Source organism: Notolabrus celidotus, chromosome 1, assembly GCF_009762535.1.
Source record: "Notolabrus celidotus isolate fNotCel1 chromosome 1, fNotCel1.pri, whole genome shotgun sequence".
Classification (NCBI taxonomy): Eukaryota; Metazoa; Chordata; class Actinopteri; order Labriformes; family Labridae; genus Notolabrus; species Notolabrus celidotus.
The window spans coordinates 2,514,281-2,536,835 of record NC_048272.1 but is presented as its reverse complement, the minus strand read 5'-3'; the positions used below and the strand labels follow the sequence as shown (position 1 = coordinate 2,536,835).

The following is a 22,555-nucleotide window of genomic DNA, read 5'->3' as shown; positions in this document are numbered from 1 at the left end:
CGCAGGAAGTACATCCTCTGCTGGGCCTTTTTCCTGATTGTGTCTATGTTGCAAGTTGTTAGCAAAAGAAGCATGCATCTAAACTGCAGAGTCTCTGTAGTTATCGTCCATCAGGAGACGCACATGGCTGTTGTAAACACAGAAAAGCATAGAACTGAGATGAATAGATCTGCCATATGGATCGGCACTATATATCGGCCCTTTGTCACCGATATCCGATCCAGCTTTTTGAGTCCGATCTAGCTGATATATCAAATACCAGGATCGGATCAATGCATCCCTACTTTCAACCCCACAGTGGAAGATTATCACCACTCAGTTTTGGTCTTTTTTTGTCTTCTTTTTATTTCCATCTTTTTTAGGGATCCCGATCTCAACTATCATAACAGAGCTGATCTGGTCATTTTTTGAATGATCAGGGATCAGCATTTGAGCCAATCACCTCACCTGATCATTCACATTAGCTGTCAATGAGCACAATTTGCAGATAGAATGCAAACACACAAGTAACTTAGTTTAACTGAGCATTCTGGGATTGACCTAACTGTATATATTATAATTATCTTGCCATATTATTATTATATTGTGTTATATTACATTATTATTCTAACTACAACTCATGGTCATATTACATACCCATATTATTTTTATTTATTGCTCAATCTGTCATTACCAACCATAATCACACCATGTCAACCTGTCACTACTGAAACATTTTTAGTACTGCCTGTAATTACTTCTATTTAATTTAAATTCCACTGTAACATTGTATATATCTAAATTGTATTCTAGCTTTATTTATCTATTTTTATTTTATTTTATTTTATTTTATTTTATTTTATTTTATTTTATTTTATTTTATTTTATTTTAATTTTATTTTATTATTATTATTTATTTATTTTTACTTATTTTTACTTATTGAAACTACTTTCTTGATTGTACTTGTGTCTGGGTTGCTGTAACAACTGAATTTCCCCCCCGGGGGATCAATAAAGTAATATCTTATCTTATCTTATCTTATATCTTTAATTAGAAAATATTAAATGGGACTTGGATGTGGAAGTCCAGCCATTGCTTAAACTTTATTGCATGAACATACAAGCACAGGCAGCAAGATTACAGCAACAACAACTGCTTTAAGGCAGCCTAAGGTAACTCTCCAGGGACATATGGTTTAGAAAGGTGAAAACAAAGACTAGCCACAGGACAGTCTGTTACATTACAATACCAACACATCACTCCTGTCCTCGGCAGCTTACATTGGCTGCCAGTTTTTTATCGTGTCAATTTTAAGATCTTATTGATTACTTTTAAAATTTTAAATGGACAGGCCCCAAACTATTTAAGAGAACTTTTAACCCCCTATGTGCCTGGGCGGCCCCTCCGGTCTGTGGATGCATCTCTGCTGGTTGTGCCAAGATCCCGCCTTAAAACAAAAGGTGACCGGGCCTTCCCAGTCAGAGCTCAAAGTTTGTGGAACTCCCTGCCTCTGATAAGATAAGATAAGATAAGATAAGATATACTTTATTTGTCCCCCGTTGGGGGAAATTTCTTTTGTTACAGCAGCTTACAACATGGGACAGGGGAATACAACAATGTACTAACATAGTTAAAAATTATAATAACAGTAATAATAGCAATGACAAGGGTAAAATTAAATTAAATTAAATTAAATTAAATAAAAATTAAATTAAATTAAATTAAATTAAATTAAATTAAATTAAATTAAATTAAATTAAATTAAATAGAATAAAATAAAATAAAATAGAATAAAATAAAGTAAAAATAAAATAAAATATGGCAACTATTACAGATATATACACACTATGTACACTTCTATCTGATAAATAGATAAGGTAAGTTATTGCATGGATAAAATTGCACCAGGTTATTTAAAAACAAACATACACAGTATGAAGAACAGTGTGATTCAGATGGATACAGTAGTTATTTGTGAATGTGCCAAGTCACATAGTAACTTCCATGTAGTGGAATGAAAGATGAGAACAGACGATTAACGGGACACAGCAGTGCTGGTGTTAAACAGTCTGATTGCAGATGGGATGAAGGACCTGCGGTAGCGCTCCGTCCTGCAGGGTGGGAGTCTCAGTCTGCTGCTGAGGATTAGACAGTCCACAACCTTAACAGATTTTAAATCCTCACTAAAAACCTTTTAATATAAGAAGGCATTTCTCCACCCCTAATGCTTGAATTTGCTCTGCATTCAATGTCTTGTTTTGCTTCTGTCTTTTTTCTCCCCCCCTGTTTGCACCGTTTTCTTTGCTTTGTAACTCTCTACTTTTTTTGTTGTGAAGCACTTTGTAACCTTGTTAAGAAAAGTGCTATATAATTGAACAGGAGGCTATTAAAGAAGTCAAGATAACACACACACACACACACACACACACACACACACACAACACACACACACAGCCTGCCAGGATATAATGGGAAGATTACAGGAGTTTAATGCATGTATAAAAGGGACACTTGCTTACTACTAAATGACATGTCAGCCTCTTATAATAGTCTTGTGGTCTTCACAATTTATATCAATAACAGAACAGCTATACTAAAGTAAAATTCAACCTTGTAAATATTTGCCCAAATATTAGGTGTTAATTGGTCTTCTTGTATCTCTTGATTTATGCATAACAGAAGTAGTTAACCCTTTGTTTTAATAGTTAATATTTAAGGTTTTTTTTTAATCAAAAGTGCTTAATGTCCACTTTTTGTATTGTGTTTTATCCTATCTTTAAAAAATCTACTTTTGTCCCTCCCCAGCTCAACCGACAGCCAGACCCACGCCCATCCACCACACCCAGCCGTGTCGGACACAGCCAAGCAGCCAGTTGCGCAACGGAACCAAGCACCACGGACAAACACACTCCACTCACACGCACTGTCCACATCACACACACACACCTCACACGCACACCGTCCAGTCCAATGGGATCAGGAATGGGGGCCCTCACAAGCATCCTAAGCTTGGCTCCCTCCCCAGGGGCGGATCGTCCACCTCCTCATCTTCATCAGCGGAACCCAAACACACCAAGAAATTGCAGTCCAACCCGTCTATCACCTCCCAGAGCAGCAAGAGGAGCAAGAGCAGCTCCAAGAGCAACAGCTCCCAGATCCCTACAGAGGCACAGGATGGTAAGATACAGACAGGGGGGGGGGTTGGCTGAATGAAGCAAGGTATAATGTCAGGGTTAGTTTTTGGTGTTACAATAAAGGATTTGAACTCCTCTTACTCTCAAAACATTTTCTCAGACAGTTTATGATAAACAGCAAAATATTCAACAAAGAAGTCCTTATAAGTGTGTTTCTGGTACCTGCTTAGACTATGTAATAGAAAACTGAATTAAAACATCTTTACAAACTGAGAAAACATTAGTCAAACACAAATAGGAGAACCTTGTCAGTCCTTAAATTACTCCTGATAAGCAGATATGCAGGTTTATACCACCACTTCTTGTCACGGCTTGAGTGCTTGTGTCAACTTTAATGTTGTTAAGATGAAGGCTACATCCAGCACACTTGAAACCTAATAACAATCTGCATCTAGTGTAGGGTATTTATAATTTCCAGCCCAAGGTAACTCAGACCACATTTTCCCTTTCATTTATAATTCAGAGTACAAACTGTCATGTCTTCTACGTGATCAATGCTGATACTTACAGATAAAAGAACTGTGGTTTAGCAGAGAGGTTAAGATAACAAGCTTTTGTACAAAGGGTGATTGGTGAGGCTAGAAAATTATTTTATGTATGCTCGTTTAAAGAGCAAATGCTGGGAGCAAGTATGTTTTATTTTGAACCACTATTTCCAGGCTATCAAAGTTACTGCACGGTCAAAATGTTTCTGCAAAACTCAGTTTCATAGCTCTTATTTTAACTTCAATTTTTTTGATGTGATGTTGCCAAAGCCCAGAAGGACGGTCCAAATGAAGAATAAAAAAAAAGGCAGCAAAGATAGAAGCCAAACTAGTCACACAGGAAGGTAATTGTACGTAGTGAATGTTACAAAGCACTGTCACTCACTGTCTGTCTTTCTCTGCAGACTGCTGTGTTCACTGTATTCTGGCCTGCCTCTTCTGTGAGTTCCTGACTCTGTGCAACATTGTCCTGGACTGCGCCACCTGCGGCTCTTGCGCCGGGGACGACTCGTGTTTCTGCTGCTGCTGTGCGTCAGAGGAGTGTGGCGACTGTGACCTGCCCTGTGACATGGACTGTGGCATCATAGACGCCTGTTGTGAGTCTGCAGACTGCCTGGAGATCTGTATGGAGTGCTGCAGCCTTTGCTTTTCCTCCTGAGGGCTCTTATCCACCACCACAAGGGGTGAATACATTTCCAACACACACTCCCACAAGCCCGGGAACTACTTCGACCGGAGCTGAGAGGTTCTACACGCAGTCTTTGTTGCCTGGACTCTGTGGTTTACTCTACATTGGCTGGCCTAGTTGGCTCCTCAATATGTCTGATGTTTCTACAGGGTTTGCCAAGCAAGAGATGTGCTAATGCTGAGAGCAGTCACTGCTGAATTCTCCCTTCTTTTATTGATCAAACGATGGGACAGTAGCCTCCCTGCTTTGTATTTGCCGTTGGTCTATTGCTACACAGCTGGGTGTGCCATGCAGAGTGAGTTCCAGCTGTGGTCCACAAGAGTCTGCCAGGCTGTGCAGACCCAGGCTTCTGGACCCTCACAGAACTAGCTATTATTACAATGGAGCCCCTTGTGCCATCTGAATGACTGGAGTTCTCCAAGCATGAAAAATGACCTCCAAAGGCAAATGAGAAAATGGCTCCATTTAACCGGATTTTAGTGTTTCTGTAGATAAGAGCAGCAGCATAATGGGAAAATGGACGCTCAGATCTTAGTAGAAATGTAGTCTGTCCTCCTGTCCTTGGCAAGGTCAGAGTCTTCCAGTTTGATTATGTACAGTGGCCTGAGCAACACACACACACTCACACACACACACACACACACACTAACACACACTCAAAGTGGAGGATGTTGAATCCACTGCTGTCTTTGTTCTTCATGTAATGTTCAAGATAGAGAATCACTAATGGTGGCTTGTGGCAATATTACAGAAATGTTTCTTTTATTAAAATACATCTCACTTAATGGACTTACTCAGACAAGAACCATAAGAGCGTTATGCATCAGCCTGAAGATGGGTCCAATATAATGAGTACTGTAAGTGATGGACATCACAGAGCGAGTGGTTGATAACATCCATCATGGACACTTTCTCGACTCAAACATGTGAAGGGAGAGAGTTCTTAATTAAGTCCCTCCTCATTAAATGTTTTGCATCCCATATACTTTTGTTTATTTTGAGGTGCTTTGGCTTTTTTTTTTTTAAGTGATTCTAGCTGAATGGTCAGAACTGGTAAAGGACTGGAAGAGGATCAGAAGGTATCATCTCTATTTGAGTACATTCCAGTTTACTTTTGTCATTTTTGCTATGTGAACAAATGGCCTTGGCTTAGCTTACGGCCTGAATTTTCAAGTACATTCCTCGCCTTTACAGAGTCGTTATTAAACCTTGTTTTGTAGATTTTAGTTTAGATATTTGCATTTCTCCTCAAATGTGAAAATCACATTTCTGTGTTATCGGGTTTTGCCGGGCTCTCTCTGTTAAGCAGACATCGCTCTACATCTAATTTAATTCTTTGAGTGAAAATCTCACGACATTATGCTAAGTTAGATCCATGTGCTCGTGGTATGAATGGTACGCTTTTGTTAACAGCCCAGCATTTTCATTCGCTCAGATTCATACCCTCTCTAACCCAATACCTCTTCAGATGTCTCCTTGATCTGTTGTGCATTTTAAAGTGACTTGATACAAATTCCTTTCCCTCTCTGATCTCATACTGTTTGTGCAATCCTTTTTTTCTGTATTACCAGGTGAGTTTTCCTCTCACTGGACCTTAGTTTCTAGACATATAATTGTACATTGAAGGGTTTTTTGCTATGCCAATGTGGCTGTGGTTGTTTAATCCCTATTTTAAGGGCTGTAATATAACACTGTTGATAAAGAATACACACTAAGGCTGTAACACACCTGATTACACCAAAGTAGATTCAACAAAAAAATGAACTAATGCAACTTGAGGACAAATCATGATTCTTTGTGTTTACATCACGTTTGATGTGAACGAATTGAAGACATGTTTAAACTAGACTGTAGCAAAATCCTGGAGAGCGCTGGATAGCAATGCAATTCTTTACACTACAGAGATATTATTGAAGGGAGAACTGGATTATATAATGTTTGTATAGACGTGATTGATATATCATCTGTTTGGACAAGGGCAGATTTGGTTGCTTCATCTAGGGACACGTTCTCTACCTCCAGTCAAAAAGAGAGTGTGGGTGCAATCAGGGGCATGTCCAAAGGGACAGGTTGGGGATGCATGAGGCCCCCTTAAAATCAGATTAGGTATCCCAAAATCCTTATCTATGATTATTACACTATAAGTGGCAAATTGGGCTGTTCTGCTTCAGGCTGCTGTTATTTACTTCAATGTAGCTCATTTCCTTGTGTTAGGACCTACAATTGTGACTTTGCACAAACATCTTTGGGAGTCCCCTAAGAATTTAATTTTGATAATGTATCTTTTATACACAGAAAGATAACATCTGTATATTTTTTTTTTCTGTTAGTGATCAAAGTATATTTGCTAAGTGGAGACAGCAAAGGAAAATAAATGTTTTTCAGTTCAGCCATACTTCATGCCACCCCAGTCAAAAAGTCTGGACATGCTCCTGTTTGAAAGAAAGACCCATATAAGTTTCAAACTAAAATTTCAACTTCCCTCCCAACAGATAGTTGAATAAAACACAAGTCAAGGATTACAAAAGTAGCAACAGTTTGCTAAATGAGCCTATAAGTGATACTTTGCTGCAGAGTAAACAAGCTAATGTGGGCACAGCTGTACTCCTCTGTTGATGACAGCATGTCAAACCTGCCTATTAGCTGTCAGTGTTAACTGACCTAGCTGACTGCTAAGAGAAGCAGCAATCTGAGCACATATTATCATATGTTTCCTACTGGCTCATTTTTCCACTAAAACAATAGGTTCACTGTTTTTTAACAAAGCCAGATTGACATGTTGTTTCCTGTCATTTATGACTGTGCACAACCACAACCTCACCCACTCCAGGTCATGTTTCAGGATTCATACCCCTGCTGCAGCTTCATTCTCAGCACAAACAGTCTGAAAGTCCTTAGAAACCAGGATAAGTCCAGTTTTAATAAAAGTGAAGCTCACAGTCAGACAGGCTTACCTCTGAGCTCAAACCTTGCTGTCTGTTGAATTGCTTTTATTTTGCTCGAATTCCTTTCTTCGGCATGGCTGTAAATGGAGAAATTAAGTCAACAAAAAGCTAATCATGTGACAGACAGTAAGGCTCTGCTGCTCTCTGTTATGAGCAGAATACATAAACATGTCTTGTGAGGTTATGAAACTGAGCGTCACCTGGATTTTGGAAGAGGTAGAAAACCCTCAGTGCAAAGTGTAATCAGAACGAGCAGCAGAGGGTTGCTGCAAGAGTTTTCAGGACAATGTCAATTATACAAATTATACACAATTATAAATTATGTCAAACAACATTTTAATAAGAGCTTGGTTAAAAAACAGTGAACACATCATTTAAGTTTGAATGAATTATGATGGAATATTTCTTTAAGACAAAGTCATTCAAAGCTTCTTTGTGTCTATACTAAGAAGTCACTATATGTACAGAATTAAGTCTGTCTGGAGGGACAGGAAACAATGATGGTTTGTCTGAGGATTGAGAACTCTGTCTGGATTTACAAAATCAGATCTTGCATCTAAACCCTTCTCTTGATTTTAGAGCTATTTTGGAGGTTAATGTAACGTCTGACAGGTCATCATCTCATTTCAGAATATTTTTATAGTAATAATGGTATAAAACACAAGGTTACTTTGAGTGTTTTCCCAACTAAGTATTATCAGAAAACTCAAATAACTGAGTTCCCTGGATTTATTTTATTACGACGAGATGGAATTTGGATGTTGATTTAAAGGGCTGGCCACCTCTACTAGAACTCTGAAAGTTACCGTAGTCCAGCTGAACTGTAGACTGTAGTCCACTATAATGTCATTTTGTTTACACTGCCCCCTGTATAATGTCAATTTGAATTGCTGTCCTGGATGTCACATTAGAATCTCTTTGTTTAATACTGAATAAACAATGTGAACTCCAGCCTTCATGTATTATTCTTCAATGTCATGTGCTCCATACTTATTACATTACTGCACTTATTCTCATGTTGTACTCTAGTCTGCCTACTAACAATTTCTATGTACAGTCATGGCCAAAAGTTTTGAGAATGACACAAATATTACATTTTCACAAAGTCTGCTGCTTCAGGGTTTTTAGGTGTTTTTGTCAGATGTTTCTATGGTATAATGAAATACAATTAGAAGCATTTCATAAGTATTAAAAGCTTTTATTGAGAATTACACAGAATTAATGCAGTAAGTCAATATTTGCAGTGTTGACCCTTCTTTTTCAAGACCTCTGCAATTCTCCCTGGCATGCTGTCAATCAACTTCTGGACCAAATCCTGACTGATGGCAGTCCATTCTTGCATAATCAATGCTTGGAGTTTGTCAGAATTTGTGGGTTTTTGATTGTCCACCCGCCTCTTGAGGATTGACCACAAGTTCTCAATGGGATTAAGATCTGGGGAGTTTCCTGGCCAAGGGCCCAAAATCTTAATGTTTTGTTCCCCGAGCCATTTTGTTATGACTTTTGCTTTATGGCAAGGTGCTCCATCATGCTGGAAAAGGCATTCTTCATCACCAAACTGCCCTTGGATGGTTGGGAGAAGTTGCTCTCGGAGGACGTTCTGGTACCATTCTTTATTCATGGCTGTGTTTTTAGGCAAGATTGTGAGAGAGCCCACTCCCTTGACCGAAAAGCAACCCCACACATGAATGGTCTCAGGATGCTTCACTGTTGGCAAGAGACAGGACTGATGGTAGCGCTCACCTCGTCTACTCCGAACAAGCCTTCCTCCAGATGCCCCAAACAATCGGAAAGGGGATTCATCAGAGAAAATGACTTCACCCCAGTCCTCAGCAGTCCAGTCCCTGTACCTTCTGCAGAATATCAGTCTGTCCCTGATGTTTTTACTGGAGAGAAGTGGCTTCTTTGCTGCCCTCCTTGACACCAGGCCTTCCTCCAAAAGTCTTCGCCTCACTGTGCGTGCAGATGCACTCACACCTGCCTGCTGCCATTCCTGAGCAAGCTCTGCACTGGTGGTGGCCCGATCCCGCAGCTGTAACACCTTCAGGAGACGGTCCTGGTGCTTGCTGGACTTTCTTGGGGGCCCTGGAGCCTGTTTGGCAACAATTGAACGTCTCTCCTTGAAGTTCTTGATCATTTGATAGACGGTTGACTGAGGTGCAATCTTACTCGCTGCTATAAACTTCCCTGTTAGGCCCTTTTTGTGCAATGCAATGATGGCTGCACGTGTTTCCTTGCAGGTAACCATGGCTAACAGATGAGGAACAATGGTGTCATGCACCATCTTCCTTTTAAAGTGTCCAGTCACTCAATCATGACAGATTGATCGCCAGCCTTGTCCTCATCAACACCCACACCTGTGTTAATGTGTGTGACACCTGTGTGTCATTGAAATTATGTTAGCTGGTCCTTTTGTGGCAGGGCTGAAATGCAGTGGAAATGTGTTTTTGGTGATAAAGTTCATTTTCAAGGCAAAGAGGGACTTTGCAATTAATTGCAGTTGAGCTGATCACTCCTCATAACATTCTGGAGTATATGCAAATTGACATTATAAAAACTGAAACAGCAGACTTTGTGAAAATTAATAGTTGTGTCATTCTCAAAACTTTTGGCCATGACTGTATGTCTAGACTCACTCTATGTATGCACTCAGTACAAATTAGGGACTTGAAGCTGAGAACAATCACTACCCATCTTCACTTTCATCTGAAATTCATCCTCTGTTACTTCTCCTGAGAAATAACATTTTTTGATCTCAGAGTTGAAGTGAAATGTACTATACACTGTAATAATCACTGTCTATTTCAGTTCTTGAAGTTTTTAAAACAGGGATTCCCATAGGAAAAGAAATTTAGAGAGGAGATTTCAAAAGTGTGACATTTATGTCTCCTAGACAACAATGAGATCTGTTTGAAAGCAAAATGAGACTATAGCTTATGTCTCCTGTGTTACGGCTTGAGCAAAGGACTAGGACCCAAATGCAGAGTACAGGGAAAAGGTATTTATTAAGCAAAAACCAAGGTTCAACAAAAAGCACCTTGCGGGTAAAAACAACTGAGAAAAAGTACAAAACTAGGAGTAACACAAAATCACCCAAAAGGGGAAAAAGGTTCTATCAAAAACTCACAAACAAAAACTAGGAATCAATCCTCTGGAAACAACTCGAGATAAGTAAACAGAAAAGCGTGGCTTGAATCTCCTCAGGAGCAAGGCTACAACGGGACATGGAGCATGCGGCTAGAGGAATAATCTGGCACTGGAGGAGTGTTTGGTGGTGGCTTAAGAAGCCAGTGCTGATGAGCAGATCAGGGACAGGTGTGCCTGATGAGCCTCACTGCTGAGGAGACCGGCCCCGCCCCTACCCATGCAACCTGCAGGCAGAGAGAGAGAGGGTTAGGGCAAATGACACAACAAATCAGGACCATAACATCCTGTTTCTCATTCTTGCCTCCAGAAAAGAAGTTTCAAAAAGTATCAGCTTAGTCTCCCTTTCAGTTCAAAAGGACATTAAGCACTTTTGATTAAAAAAAACCTTAAATATTAACTATTAAAACAAAGGGTTAACCGCTTCTGTTACATATAAATCAAGAGATACAAGAAGACCAATTAACCCCTAATATTTGGGCAAATATTTACAAGGTTGAATTTTACTTTAGTATAGCTGTTCTGTTATTGATATAAATTGTGAAGACCACAAGACTATGATAAGAGACTGACATGTCATTAAGTAGTAAACAAGTGTCCCTTTTATACATGCATTAACATTAACAGCCTCCTGTTCAAATGTCTGTGTTAAGTCCAGGTGAGCCAGGAGTGACATTCACTGTGATCAAGTCGGCAGGCTGATGCTGCTGTTCATCTTGTGCTGATTTTTGTTACTTTTCACTTCTAGCTACTCATCTAAGTCGCCAGTATTTTGTTTTCCACTTTGGTGTTTGTGTTGCAGAAATGTCCTTGTACAAGTTCTTGTGACATAAACACAAAAACACCCTCTGAATGCACAACCAGGAAAAGAAATTGAGAGAGGAGATCTCAAAAGTGTTTCATTTATTTCCCCTACACAACAATGAGATCAGTTTGAAAGCAAAATGAGACTATAGCTTATGTCTCCTGTTTCTCATTCTTGCCTTCAGAAAAAAAAGTTGTAAAAAGTCTCAGCTTAGTCTCCCTTTCAGTTCAAAAGGAGATCTGGTCCAAATCTGAAATGATTCTCAGGTATTTCTCAAGTGTTGTGACTCCTTTTGAGCTCAGGTGGAGAAATCAGGGAGCTCTCTCAATTGTCTCAATCTAACCTCATCCATTTGTTTTTGTCAGACTCAGTTTTTGTGTCTCAAGTTGAGCTCAGATGGAGCAAAGAAAGAGCCTGAGCTCATCTTTTCATGAACATTTATAGTGCCCTGCAAAATTAAGATTTCAATGTAATTGTCCACAAACTTACAATTCTCATTAAAACATTTGAACCACTTGCAAGATCAGCTATTTAGATGTGAAATGATCTCTTCTTTGACTTCACAATATGGTCCTTCCTTTACAAGTCTGTTTGGAACAAAACAACTTCACAAAGATTTAGTGGATTTGAGAGAAACTGCAAAAGATAGAGATTTCATACCAGGTATGACAGACCATTTATTTAAAATATGGGCCGCAAAAGGGCTGACCAGATTTAGCCAGATTATTACAATTAAAGGGGTGGATTCTTTTGGGTGCTGGTGGCCTGGTGGTCTAAGCGCCCCACATACAGAGGCTACAGGGATCGCCGGTTCGATTCCCGGCCGGTTGACCATTTCCTGCATGTCTTCCCCCGCTCACTACTCCCCACATTTCCTGTCTCTCTTCAGCTGTCCTGTCAAATAAAGGCAAAAAGGTCAAAAATATAATTTAAAAAGAAAAGAAAATGAGCCATTAATGAGATCTCTCATTTAAGTCTCAAATAAGACTCATGTCATGGTCTCAACTATTTCTCCTAGTGAATTTTAGGAGAAACTAATGAGAAACAAATGAGAGGAATTTGAAACTTGAATGAGGCTGAAGTGAGACTCTCAATTTTGTCTCCAGAGACTTAGAAGAGAAAGCCTTGAGCAGTAAAATTATCCTCCCAAACAGGTGTACTTGTACACCCTGAGGGGTACTTGTGAAAGTGCTTGTTGCAACGTTTAGATAATTTAATATTTGGATAAGAATAGAAACGTTCAAGAAACAATCATACAATTATAATATGAATTTTAATTTAAATATTTTATTGAATTACAAAAATCCAATGGAATAGTGCAATAAATGTTCTACATTTGAAGGTGTGAATTCACCTTTAATAAGAAATAATTGAATTTTAAGCTAACTCTTCTGAAATGGAGTACTTCTTCACTTAGATGCAAACATATGTAAAAGTCATGTGCTACCTTTGATAGTGTCTTCAATGAATAGCAAACACACTCTACTTAACAAACATTCTCAAATACTTGTTTCCATGTATGTTTATTAGTACATTAAGATACAGCTGGGAAACTGCATTATAGATTATTAAAGCTGCTGTGAGGAACTTTTGATTTATATCAATTTTGGTGCCCCATTGTGGACAAAGTGATACCTCTTATCTCTTCTTCTGTACATGCAAAGTAGTGTTTTCAACAAAAACCTCCCCCTGCTATCTTTTAACAGCCAGATTTATCACTCAATGTGATTATTTGCCATGAAAACAGTCGAAAAATTTATGTTTTTAAAGCCAAATGTCAATCATGTGGTCTGACACCTACCCCCTCTGTGTGGTTTACGGTATTAAAAATAACAACAGAGAAGTTATCAGTGTTGTTGTTTATGGTTTTGTTTGCTTTTGACGGTCATAAAGAGGCATCAGTGTTGGTTTCAGTCTGTTTCTCAGCTGCTGAAAAACTCCTCACAGTGCCTTTAACTGTTAGCAAAGTCATGTCTGCAGATCTCTTACCTGACTCCATAAAGATAGGATTGGGCAACATTTTGCAGGGATGATGATTATCTTTGATTACATCAAAGTTTAGCTCAGGTGGCTTGAAACCTTGGCAGCAATGATACAAAAAGAATGAACAGGCAACAAGTACCTTTGTAAGCTTTTGTGAATTTAAAGTCATATTCAAAGTGGCTCCATGTGAATCAGGCTCAGTCGTACCATGTAGTAAGAATAATTGAGTTGTGCAAATGTAAGCATCACATAAAAACCTGAGGCTTATCTGCAACACAAAAATATCTCACAATAATTAATGGTGAGAAAGAAAATATCTGAATGTTATAACAAGAATCCCAAACATTGTAAATTGATTAATGGTGTTTGATACCTTCATTAAAGCTGGGGTCGGTAGTCTCGGAAAACTAGCATGAATTTGAATGTAGCATGTCCTCATCACTCCGTCTAACCCCTCCCCTCCTCCCTCAGAGCTCCTCCAAAACGACTTGCGACCATATGATGGTGACTGATTCAAAACCGGTCCTCACCAAAACATTCTCATAGTGAAAGTTAAAAACACAAACAAACATGGCTGCTGTTAGCACTCACAACTGTCATGCTAGCATTATCCAGTTGTACTGGTGACACGATATCAGGAGAAAAGTTATAACACATATATAATACTGTAACAGCTCTACTGTTTGTTAAACCTGTTCAGTGTAGATGTTCTTAATTCCTACAGTGTTGACAGTCAGTGAAGGCATCAAGAGAGGTGTAGAGAGTGTGAGCTGGAGAGAGGAGAGACAAGAGGAGAAGTTCTTCATTCATTCAAACATTGATTGTTGTTTTGTTGGTTGGCGTGATCACGGCAGACAGTGACCGGTTATTAAAACTCAACGTGTTCACCAATCGGCTCGTCATCCCTACAGCGTCCGGACGGACGCTACAATACATGTACATTTCTGTAGGACTTACTAAATGTCATTAATTCTTTTGCTTGTCAGAGCCCCGTGGTGAGAGCTTTTTAGACTCTGATCCGGACTACAGTCCTGAGCAAAGCACCTCATCAGGTCAGAGGGGACAGGCCTGAGGTCGAGCGAGAGGGGCAGTCAATAGAGTCAGGGGAAGCAAAGGCAGGAGACGGAGGCTGTTTCTGAAATCGCCTACTATACTAGCAGTACGTACTGATATGTCCAAAATTCAGTATGTAGTAAGTAGTATGTGAACAAGAGCAAAATCTGCAGTAAGCCAAAACTCCCCGGATGTCTACTGATACGGGAAAATATCTCAGTATGCATCGGACCAGTCTGCCTCGCGTACTGTTTCCCATAATGCACAGCGCTCGTTCTGCTTTTTCTTTTTCCTCATTTTTTGACGGGAGGAAATCTGTTTTTGGGTGCTGTGAAAGTTATCAAATTACATATAAACCACTTCCTAACTTTTGAAATCATAAATGGATGCTAAATAAGCATTTTGTTTATCGGCTTCGCCGTTGTTTACTTCCGCTTTCCGAAACCGGAAATCCAGCGAAGTCTGGCTCAGCATGCTGCATGACAGATCGGACAGAACAGTCATACTACATACTAAATTCAAACGCAGTATGTAGTAGGCAATACCTACTGCCTACTACATTAGTAAGTAGTATGTAGCAGGCCGTTTCGGAAACAGCCAGAGATTGTTGTTTTGTTGGTTGGCGTGATCACGGCCGACAGTGACCGGTTATTAAAGATCAACGTGTTCACGAATCGGCTCGTCATCCCTACAGCGTCCGGACGGACGCTACAATACATGTACATTTCTGTAGGACTTACTAAATGTCATTAATTCTTTTGCTTGTCAGAGCCCCCGTGGTGAGAGCTTTTTAGACTCTGATCCGGACTACAGTCCTGAGCAAAGCACTTCATCGGGTCAGAGGGGACAGGCCCGAGGTGGAGCGAGAGGGGCAGTCAGTAGAGTCAGGGGAAGCAAAGGCAGGAGACGGAGGCTGTTTCCGAAATCGCCTACTATACTAGCAGTACGTACTGATATGTCCAAAATTCAGTATGTAGTAAGTAGTATGTGAACAAGAGCAAAATCTGCAGTAAGCCAAAACTCCCCGGATGTCTACTGATACGGGAAAATATCTCAGTGTGCATCGGACCAGTCTGCCTCGCGTACATTTTTTGACGGGAGGAAATCCGTTTTTGGGTGCTGTGAAAGTTATCAAATTACATATAAACCACTTCCTAACTTTTTAAATCATAAATGGATGCTAAATAAGCATTTTATTTATCGGCTTCGCCGTTGTTTACTCCGCTTTCCGAAACCGGAAATCCAGCGAAGTCTGGCTCAGCATGCTGCATGACAGATCGGACAGAACAGTCATACTACAGACTAAATTCAAACGCAGTATGTAGTAGGCAATACCTACTGCCTGCTACATTAGTAAGTAGTATGTAGCAGGCCGTTTCGGAAACAGCCGGAGACTCTGAGTGCACGCAGGGGAAATGTACGCGCAGGAGGCGGGCAGAACAGCAGGACGGGATTTGATTGGTTTAAAATTTTGGGTCCCAAAAAACAGTGATTGGTTAGTGTTTTCCCAGGTTTACTCCGGCTGTAGATAGCAGCTTTTCTTCGCTCTTTTTTAAGAACACATTATGTATTGATTGCCATCAGGACATAAAGATCATTTTAACCAGTATAACAAAAAGTGGATCTAAATCTGATTACCAACCCCAGCTTTAAGGAGGTGTATCAGGGGTATATCAGACACACAATCTGGGAATGTTGAATGAAGAATTGTTGTTCATCACAACATTAGAATAAAATGTGGAAGCAGCTATAAGCATGTATGGTATATCAATTAGAACCACATTATGCCATTTTCCTCTGTTAACTGGTGTTGTCTAATCTTCTTTCCCAGTGTTTTACCATTTCTTCCCTCATCCATTATCACAATCATCTTTTAGTACCTGCAGATTTCCCCATAACCCCATCTGATCACTCTCCTCTGAGCTGAAAGGACCAGAAAGAAAACTGGGGGGAAAAGGGCCGAAAACAGAGCAACAACTGGGATCATGCAGAACAGAGCCCTTTAATGTGTTTTTTTAAAGCCTCGCCAAAGTCATTCAGTAGGAATGTGTGTTCAAGCCAATGCATCAGTGTGTTGCAGAAATGCTGGGGACTTTTATGGTTTTAAATCATCTTTTTCTTCTGCCATCATTTTTATTTTGTTTTTTATTGTTTCTGCATTGAATCTTAAACTAACAAGCAGTTATTTTTTATGAAAACAATTACTGTCATAGAAGTAGTGTGTGTGTTTGCTGGCAGCTGAATGTAGAATGTTGCAGAGTCTCTGTTTCTGGTATACTGTGTAGAGGTGGTCAGAGTTTTGCCAGTTCATGTGAAAGGTCCCCACAGAGCTATTTGTACGTGTTTGTGTGTGTGAGTGAGAGAAGATACAAGTTTGTGTATGAGGGAGGCCATTCAACTGACTCAGGTCAGACAGAGAGGCGATTCAAGCCCTTCAGTGGGAGTGAAGACGAGGGACATCTTCACTGTTCTGTTTGTTTTTTCCTATTAAAAGTAATGCATTAAAAAACAACCATGATCACTATCATTAGTATCTGTATGTGTCTGCTACCCAGTGGGTGCAGGCCTTAGTCAGCCTGTTTCTTGTAGACTGTATGGAGAGTTCACTGATAGCAGGGTTAGGACTTGTCCCTGAGACTATTTCAGAAAAAAAAAAATCCAGCCATTGTTTGTTAGTATGGACCCCACATTGTAACATGGATGCATTTGTGTGTGAGTGAGACAAGATAAAAGTGGTCGAGGGAGGCCATTCAAATGACTCAGGTCAGACAGAGAGGCGATTCAGGCCCTTCGGTAGGAGTGAAGACAAGGGATATATAAAATCATATTAAAAGTAATGCATAAAAAACAACCATGATCACTATCATTAGTATCTGTATGTGTCTGCTACCCAGTGGGTGCAGGCCTTAGTCAGCCTGTTTCTTATAGACTGTATGGAGAGTTCACTGATAGCAGGGTTAGGACTTGTCCCTGAGACTATTTCAGAAAAAAAAAAATCCAGCCATTGTTTGTTAGTATGGACCCCACATTGTAACATGGATGCATTTGTGTGTGAGTGAGACAAGATAAAAGTGGTCGAGGGAGGCCATTCAAATGACTCAGGTCAGACAGAGAGGCGATTCAAGCCCTTCAGTGGGAGTGAAGACAAGGGGTATATAAAATCATATTAAAAGTAATGCATAAAAAACAACCATGATCACTATCATTCATATTTGTATGTGTCTGCTACCCAGTTGGTGCAGGCCTTAGTCAGCCTGTTTCTTGTAGACTGTATGGAGAATTCACTGATAGCAGGGTTAGGACTTGTCCCTGAGGCTATTTCAGAAAAAAAAAAAATCCAGCCATTGTTTGTTAGTATGGACCCCACATTGTAACATAGATGCATTTGTGTGTGAGTGAGACAAGATAAAAGTGGTTGATGGAGGCCATTCAAATGACTCAGGTCAGACAGAGAGGCGATTCAAGCCCTTCAGTGGGAGTGAAGACAAGGAGGACATCTCTGGACATCTGCAGCTGTTTTGCAAGAAGCCTTGCTGTCATCGACCGTCATTTCCTTCTCCACGTACACGCACATGCACAAACACATATGCACAAACACATATGCACAAACTCAAACAAAAAAAAAATCTAAAATGATTCACAACCCCTCCAGAAATTTGACATGCACAAAAGCGGGCACAGGGGACAAGTGGCTATTGAATATTAACCATGAAATTACAAAGGCTGCATTCTAATGGAGGTGATGGGGTCAGAAGCTGGGATGGAAATCATAAATTAATACCCCTGACATGACAAGCCACTCGCCCTTGGCTCCCACCATACACAGCTCTGCCCTTCCCCCATCCGAGTCAGACAGACACCCAGAGAAGGAAATGCTCGATTCATTATTAATTTTGGGTCAAAGGAATGCCACAACAGACACAGAACTCATAGAATATGCCTGATATTTTTCTGATGTGACTATTGTATGAGACGACAACCAGCTAACCTTCATGTGTGGCTACATTTATAAAGGTTATTGTTAAATAACCCACAAGTGTTCCTGAGGGACCTCTATTACAATGTCAACTACTCTGTATCCTTTCTAATCTATTCAAATCCAAGCCTCTCATCAGTGCTTTGACAACATATTTGTGATCATTCTGAATGGCCATATGGTGCAAACCCACATGTTCAGTAGTGGGTAGTTAGGTTGAGAGTTTGGCATTGCAGAATTCAGAGAAAATAAATTATTTTGCAACATTGAACATGAGTCTACTTTGTCTTTCTTTCAACTGCAAACCTTCAAATTAACTCATTCTTTTTTGAGTACACATCACTCTCATGAAAACACATTAATTTGTCTCAACATTGGAATCCAAAGACAGATTCAGGTATGTGTTAGGTCACTAGTTTGTATTACTCATGTGGCCTCAATGAAACACCAAACTGTGAAGATGAAACACTTGTCACAATAAATTATTCATTTTGATACAAAACCCTGGATTGGGAACACAGTACGGTGTCTCCTTTCAAGCTCTACAAATAAAATGTGTCACACAAAAAACTCTCCCTCCAAAACAGAGTTCAAGTCTGGTCTAACCATTGAACCAGAAGAAATCTGCTGAGAGTGAGGACATTTTTCTGAAGTGTACACTTCTTGGACTTTCATTAGGAGCAATGAAGCATAAAATGGACTTTGTTTTCAAGCTTGACTAAATCAGAGAGCAAAAATCTTTTATCTTAATTACTTGTTGTGTGTCTGCACACACACATATGCACACATCCTTCTTTGACAGTAACCTTTTAGTGAATATCTCAGGTTCAACACTTACAGTTTACCGGAAATTACATGCAAGATTGGAGCACCATACAACCCCACATTCAGGGTTACCTACATTGGTTTGAAGACACAGCACATACCAGCTCTCAAATTGGAATAAGTAGTATTCATGCAACACCTCAACACCTTCACCCTTAACATTAAGGCACACACGCTTTTGTGCAGAGACTGAACCACAGTTATTTTAACAAGACCTCAGACAGAAATTGGGCTGCAACCTAAAATGCCACAAACAGACAGTAGACTTGTCTGAGCTGCAGAGCAGACCTCTAGCAAGGTGTCGCATATATTTCAAAAGAATAACTTTTAATTTCAAGTAAAAACATCAATTCATTGTAATCATCAAAGCTCTCCAACATGGACTGGTGCGAGATATTGTCAAGTTCTTTTGATCGTGTTCTTCCAAATCTCAGAATCAAAACAAACATCCAGCCCAGAGTGCAGAAACACAGACGGATGGATTGAAAGTGCCAGTAAATAACTAGAGCTAGAGATCTATAATCCCACAGCTGGCTGTAAATCAGAGGGAGGAGAGCTCTGTTGGGGCAGCTGAGTGAGTCAGTGCGTCCTTACAAAGAAACATCTTTTCTTCCTACATGAAAGACAGAGGCAAGGAAGAGGGTGGGGGGCAGATAAGTAGACAGGAAAATAAAGGTATTTGCATCGCCATACACTGTTAAAATGTGCATTTTTACAGATTATGTTCTGATTGTAGTTACATTTTAATGAGAACAATCCCACTGCTTTAAAAAAAATAGGATTTAGAAGCAGTAACATGCTAAATCAAAGCCCACAGCAACAACTCAACTTCGCTAAAGGGCATAACACCATCTTTCATAACATGGCACACTGTGTTCATTAGATGCTGATTACATGTTCTCCACTTTAACAGTGCACAGCAGTGTTTTACAACAAGTTGAACTGAACCAAAATCCTGGCACAAAGACAAGCTTGGATCAGCAACAAAAATGTGTGTATACTGTATCGAGTTACTGCCGCTGCAGGACTACTGAAGGAACCACAGCCCAGTGGGCTTCCATGGAACACACACTCACACATATGCACACTCGTACAAAGACGTACGCACACAGAGTTGGCAGGAGTGGAGACGTTTGTTTCTGCTTCGGTCTCACGGAAGCAGCAGAAGCAGCAGCGGAGGAGCAGAGCAATGAGCTGCAGGAGTGGGTGGAACACAGCCTGGGCGGAGGATGGATGACCATTTGCATGTGTGAGCCTTGAAAAGTATCCCAGACCATCTGATATGTGTTCTGACGTCAGTCAGTGTGAGAGAGAGAAAAGGCAAGGAAAAGCTTTGTATGTTGGATGAAGCTCGGCTCTATTAGAAGTGCTTTAAAAAGAGAGGATTTGTGCTAAATGTCTTCTTTTAGCCCCTGACTTCCCAGTGTAATCTTTCAGTGTGTTCTCATTACAAATATCTATGTCCATAGCTGATACACACACCCTCTCTCACTTCTGTTGATCAATGCAATACATCTTCCTAACACAACGATGACAGATAGATTAATCTAGTGAGCGAGATCCCTTTGCTGTAAGAGCATCCGTTAGATAATGAATCCCTGATGAATCACATGAAAGATCTCGCTCTGAGACAGACTAAAGTCGTTTGGTTTAATGGCTATGCAGACATGCAGTGTAGCAAGCATTGCCTCAACAATCTGGGGTCTGTTCGATCATTTTCATGCACAAGTTGAGACTAAGCACTGCAGAGTAGTATTGAAGGACTTAGAATAGAATAGAATAGAATAGAATAGAATAGAATAGAATATATAATCGTTATTGTCATTGTATCAGGTAAAACAAAATTAAAGGGATATTTCAGTTTCTTTGAGAAGCATATTTAGAGAAATGATTTCATCAGGCATCAGAATCCCAGACATGAATTATTTGTGATTGTGAAGAAAATACTGCACATCCATTACATCAACATGCAGTGGAACTTAATGTTCAGCTTTTCAGGCCTGAGCTGATGTCAACATACACTCTAACCTCTCCATCTCTCAGGGTCACTCATGCCCAACGTGTGCCTGATGACTTCCATACCCGCTTCCGTGCCCACTCTCGGACCTACGTCTACCGGATAGCCCTTGGAGTCCCCCACTACTCTCTGCTTCCCCTCACAGACTCACTCTCAGTCTTTATCCTTCGTATGTGTGTTATTGTATGCATGATCACCTCCCCTCTGAAATAAATTAAAGGGATGTTTCAGTTTTTTTGAAGTGGGGTTGTATGAGTTACAGTCCACTATTGCTCCTGTTAGCCACAATGGGTGCCGGTGAGCTCTTCCCCTTTAATGAGAAAATTCCCAGAGGACCGGCAGGTAAGCTAGGCTACAATTCTCTGCAGACGGGGCCTCCTATTTCACGTAATTTCACTAAAGTTAAAAAAATATGGTCCAGGAACTCATCAACGGTGCAAATGCATGAACCAGTAGAAAAAACTGGAGCTCTTCAGTTTGCCGTCAGAAACCCTCTTTGTTTTGTTTTGGCACTATTTTCAGACGCACCTCGCAGACCGGTGTTCTTCCACTGCATGAGCACGGATACACGCCGATCAGCTGTTTGGATCAACAAGCACGTAGCATTTTTAGCAGTAAACACTTTTAGGAACAAAAACTACAAACTGCAGAAATGAGTGATTCTGACATTGACGATGACATGCCGTTTACTGTGGACACAAGAGGATCCCTCTATGAACCAGAGTTTACAGAGGAAGAACTCCAGATGCAGACCCAACGTACCAACGAAGAAGAGAGGGGGAGAAGGTTCTGTGCTAACGAGTGAGCAGGAGAGATCCCACGTTACCTGGTGGTGCCGGTGTGTAAACTGTGAGCCCATGCCAACGAACCCAGAGAGCTTCTGCTGTCAGGAGAGGGACTTAGTGACAACAATACTTCAGGACCTTTCTGAATCAGAGGATACCAGCGGCTCACGTACGGCTCCAGTCTGCATCACTCATCATCCAGAGTTCCCTGCCTTACAGGAGGTTTGCTTGTTTGAACAGCCGGGATAAAGACAGGTTTGTCTCCATCTTTTAAATGTGCAGAAAAGTGAGTTTAATTCACTCTAAAGACCGATACCGCTACTTGATCCTGCTACGTGCTTGTTGATCCAAACAGCTGATCGGCGTGTATCCGTGCTCATGCAGCGGAAGACTGCAAACTGAGGAAAGACTTAACCCAAAGTGTGTAAAGAAGTCAGTGAAAGGTGGAGGCGAAAGTGTCATGGTTTGGGGCATGTTTTCTGCAGCAGGAGTTGGGCCTCTTATACAGCTACATGGCAGAGTGAATGCAAATGTTTAGCAGAACCTTCTTCAACAACATATGGTTCCTTCCCTGCGTTCATCGCCCAATCAGCTGGCAGTGTTCATGCAGGACAATGCTCCCTGTCACACAGCAAAATGGGTAAAGCTGTTCCTTGAAACTGAAAACATTGAAAT

At 40.4% G+C, this 22,555-nt stretch overlaps 1 protein-coding gene across 1 annotated transcript in view; it reads left to right on the top strand.

Annotated features, from left to right (window-relative positions):
- Window positions 1-8,243, top strand: part of mdfi (MyoD family inhibitor) — a 51,561-nt gene extending 43,318 nt beyond the window's left edge. Inside the window, exons 4-5 of the mRNA XM_034691536.1 lie at window positions 2,786-3,157; window positions 4,064-8,243. Coding sequence (XP_034547427.1) covers window positions 2,786-3,157; window positions 4,064-4,317 — 626 coding nt within the window. The 3' untranslated portion in view covers window positions 4,318-8,243. The remainder of the gene's footprint in view (window positions 1-2,785; window positions 3,158-4,063) is intronic.
- Window positions 8,244-22,555: the final 14,312 nt, after the last annotated feature.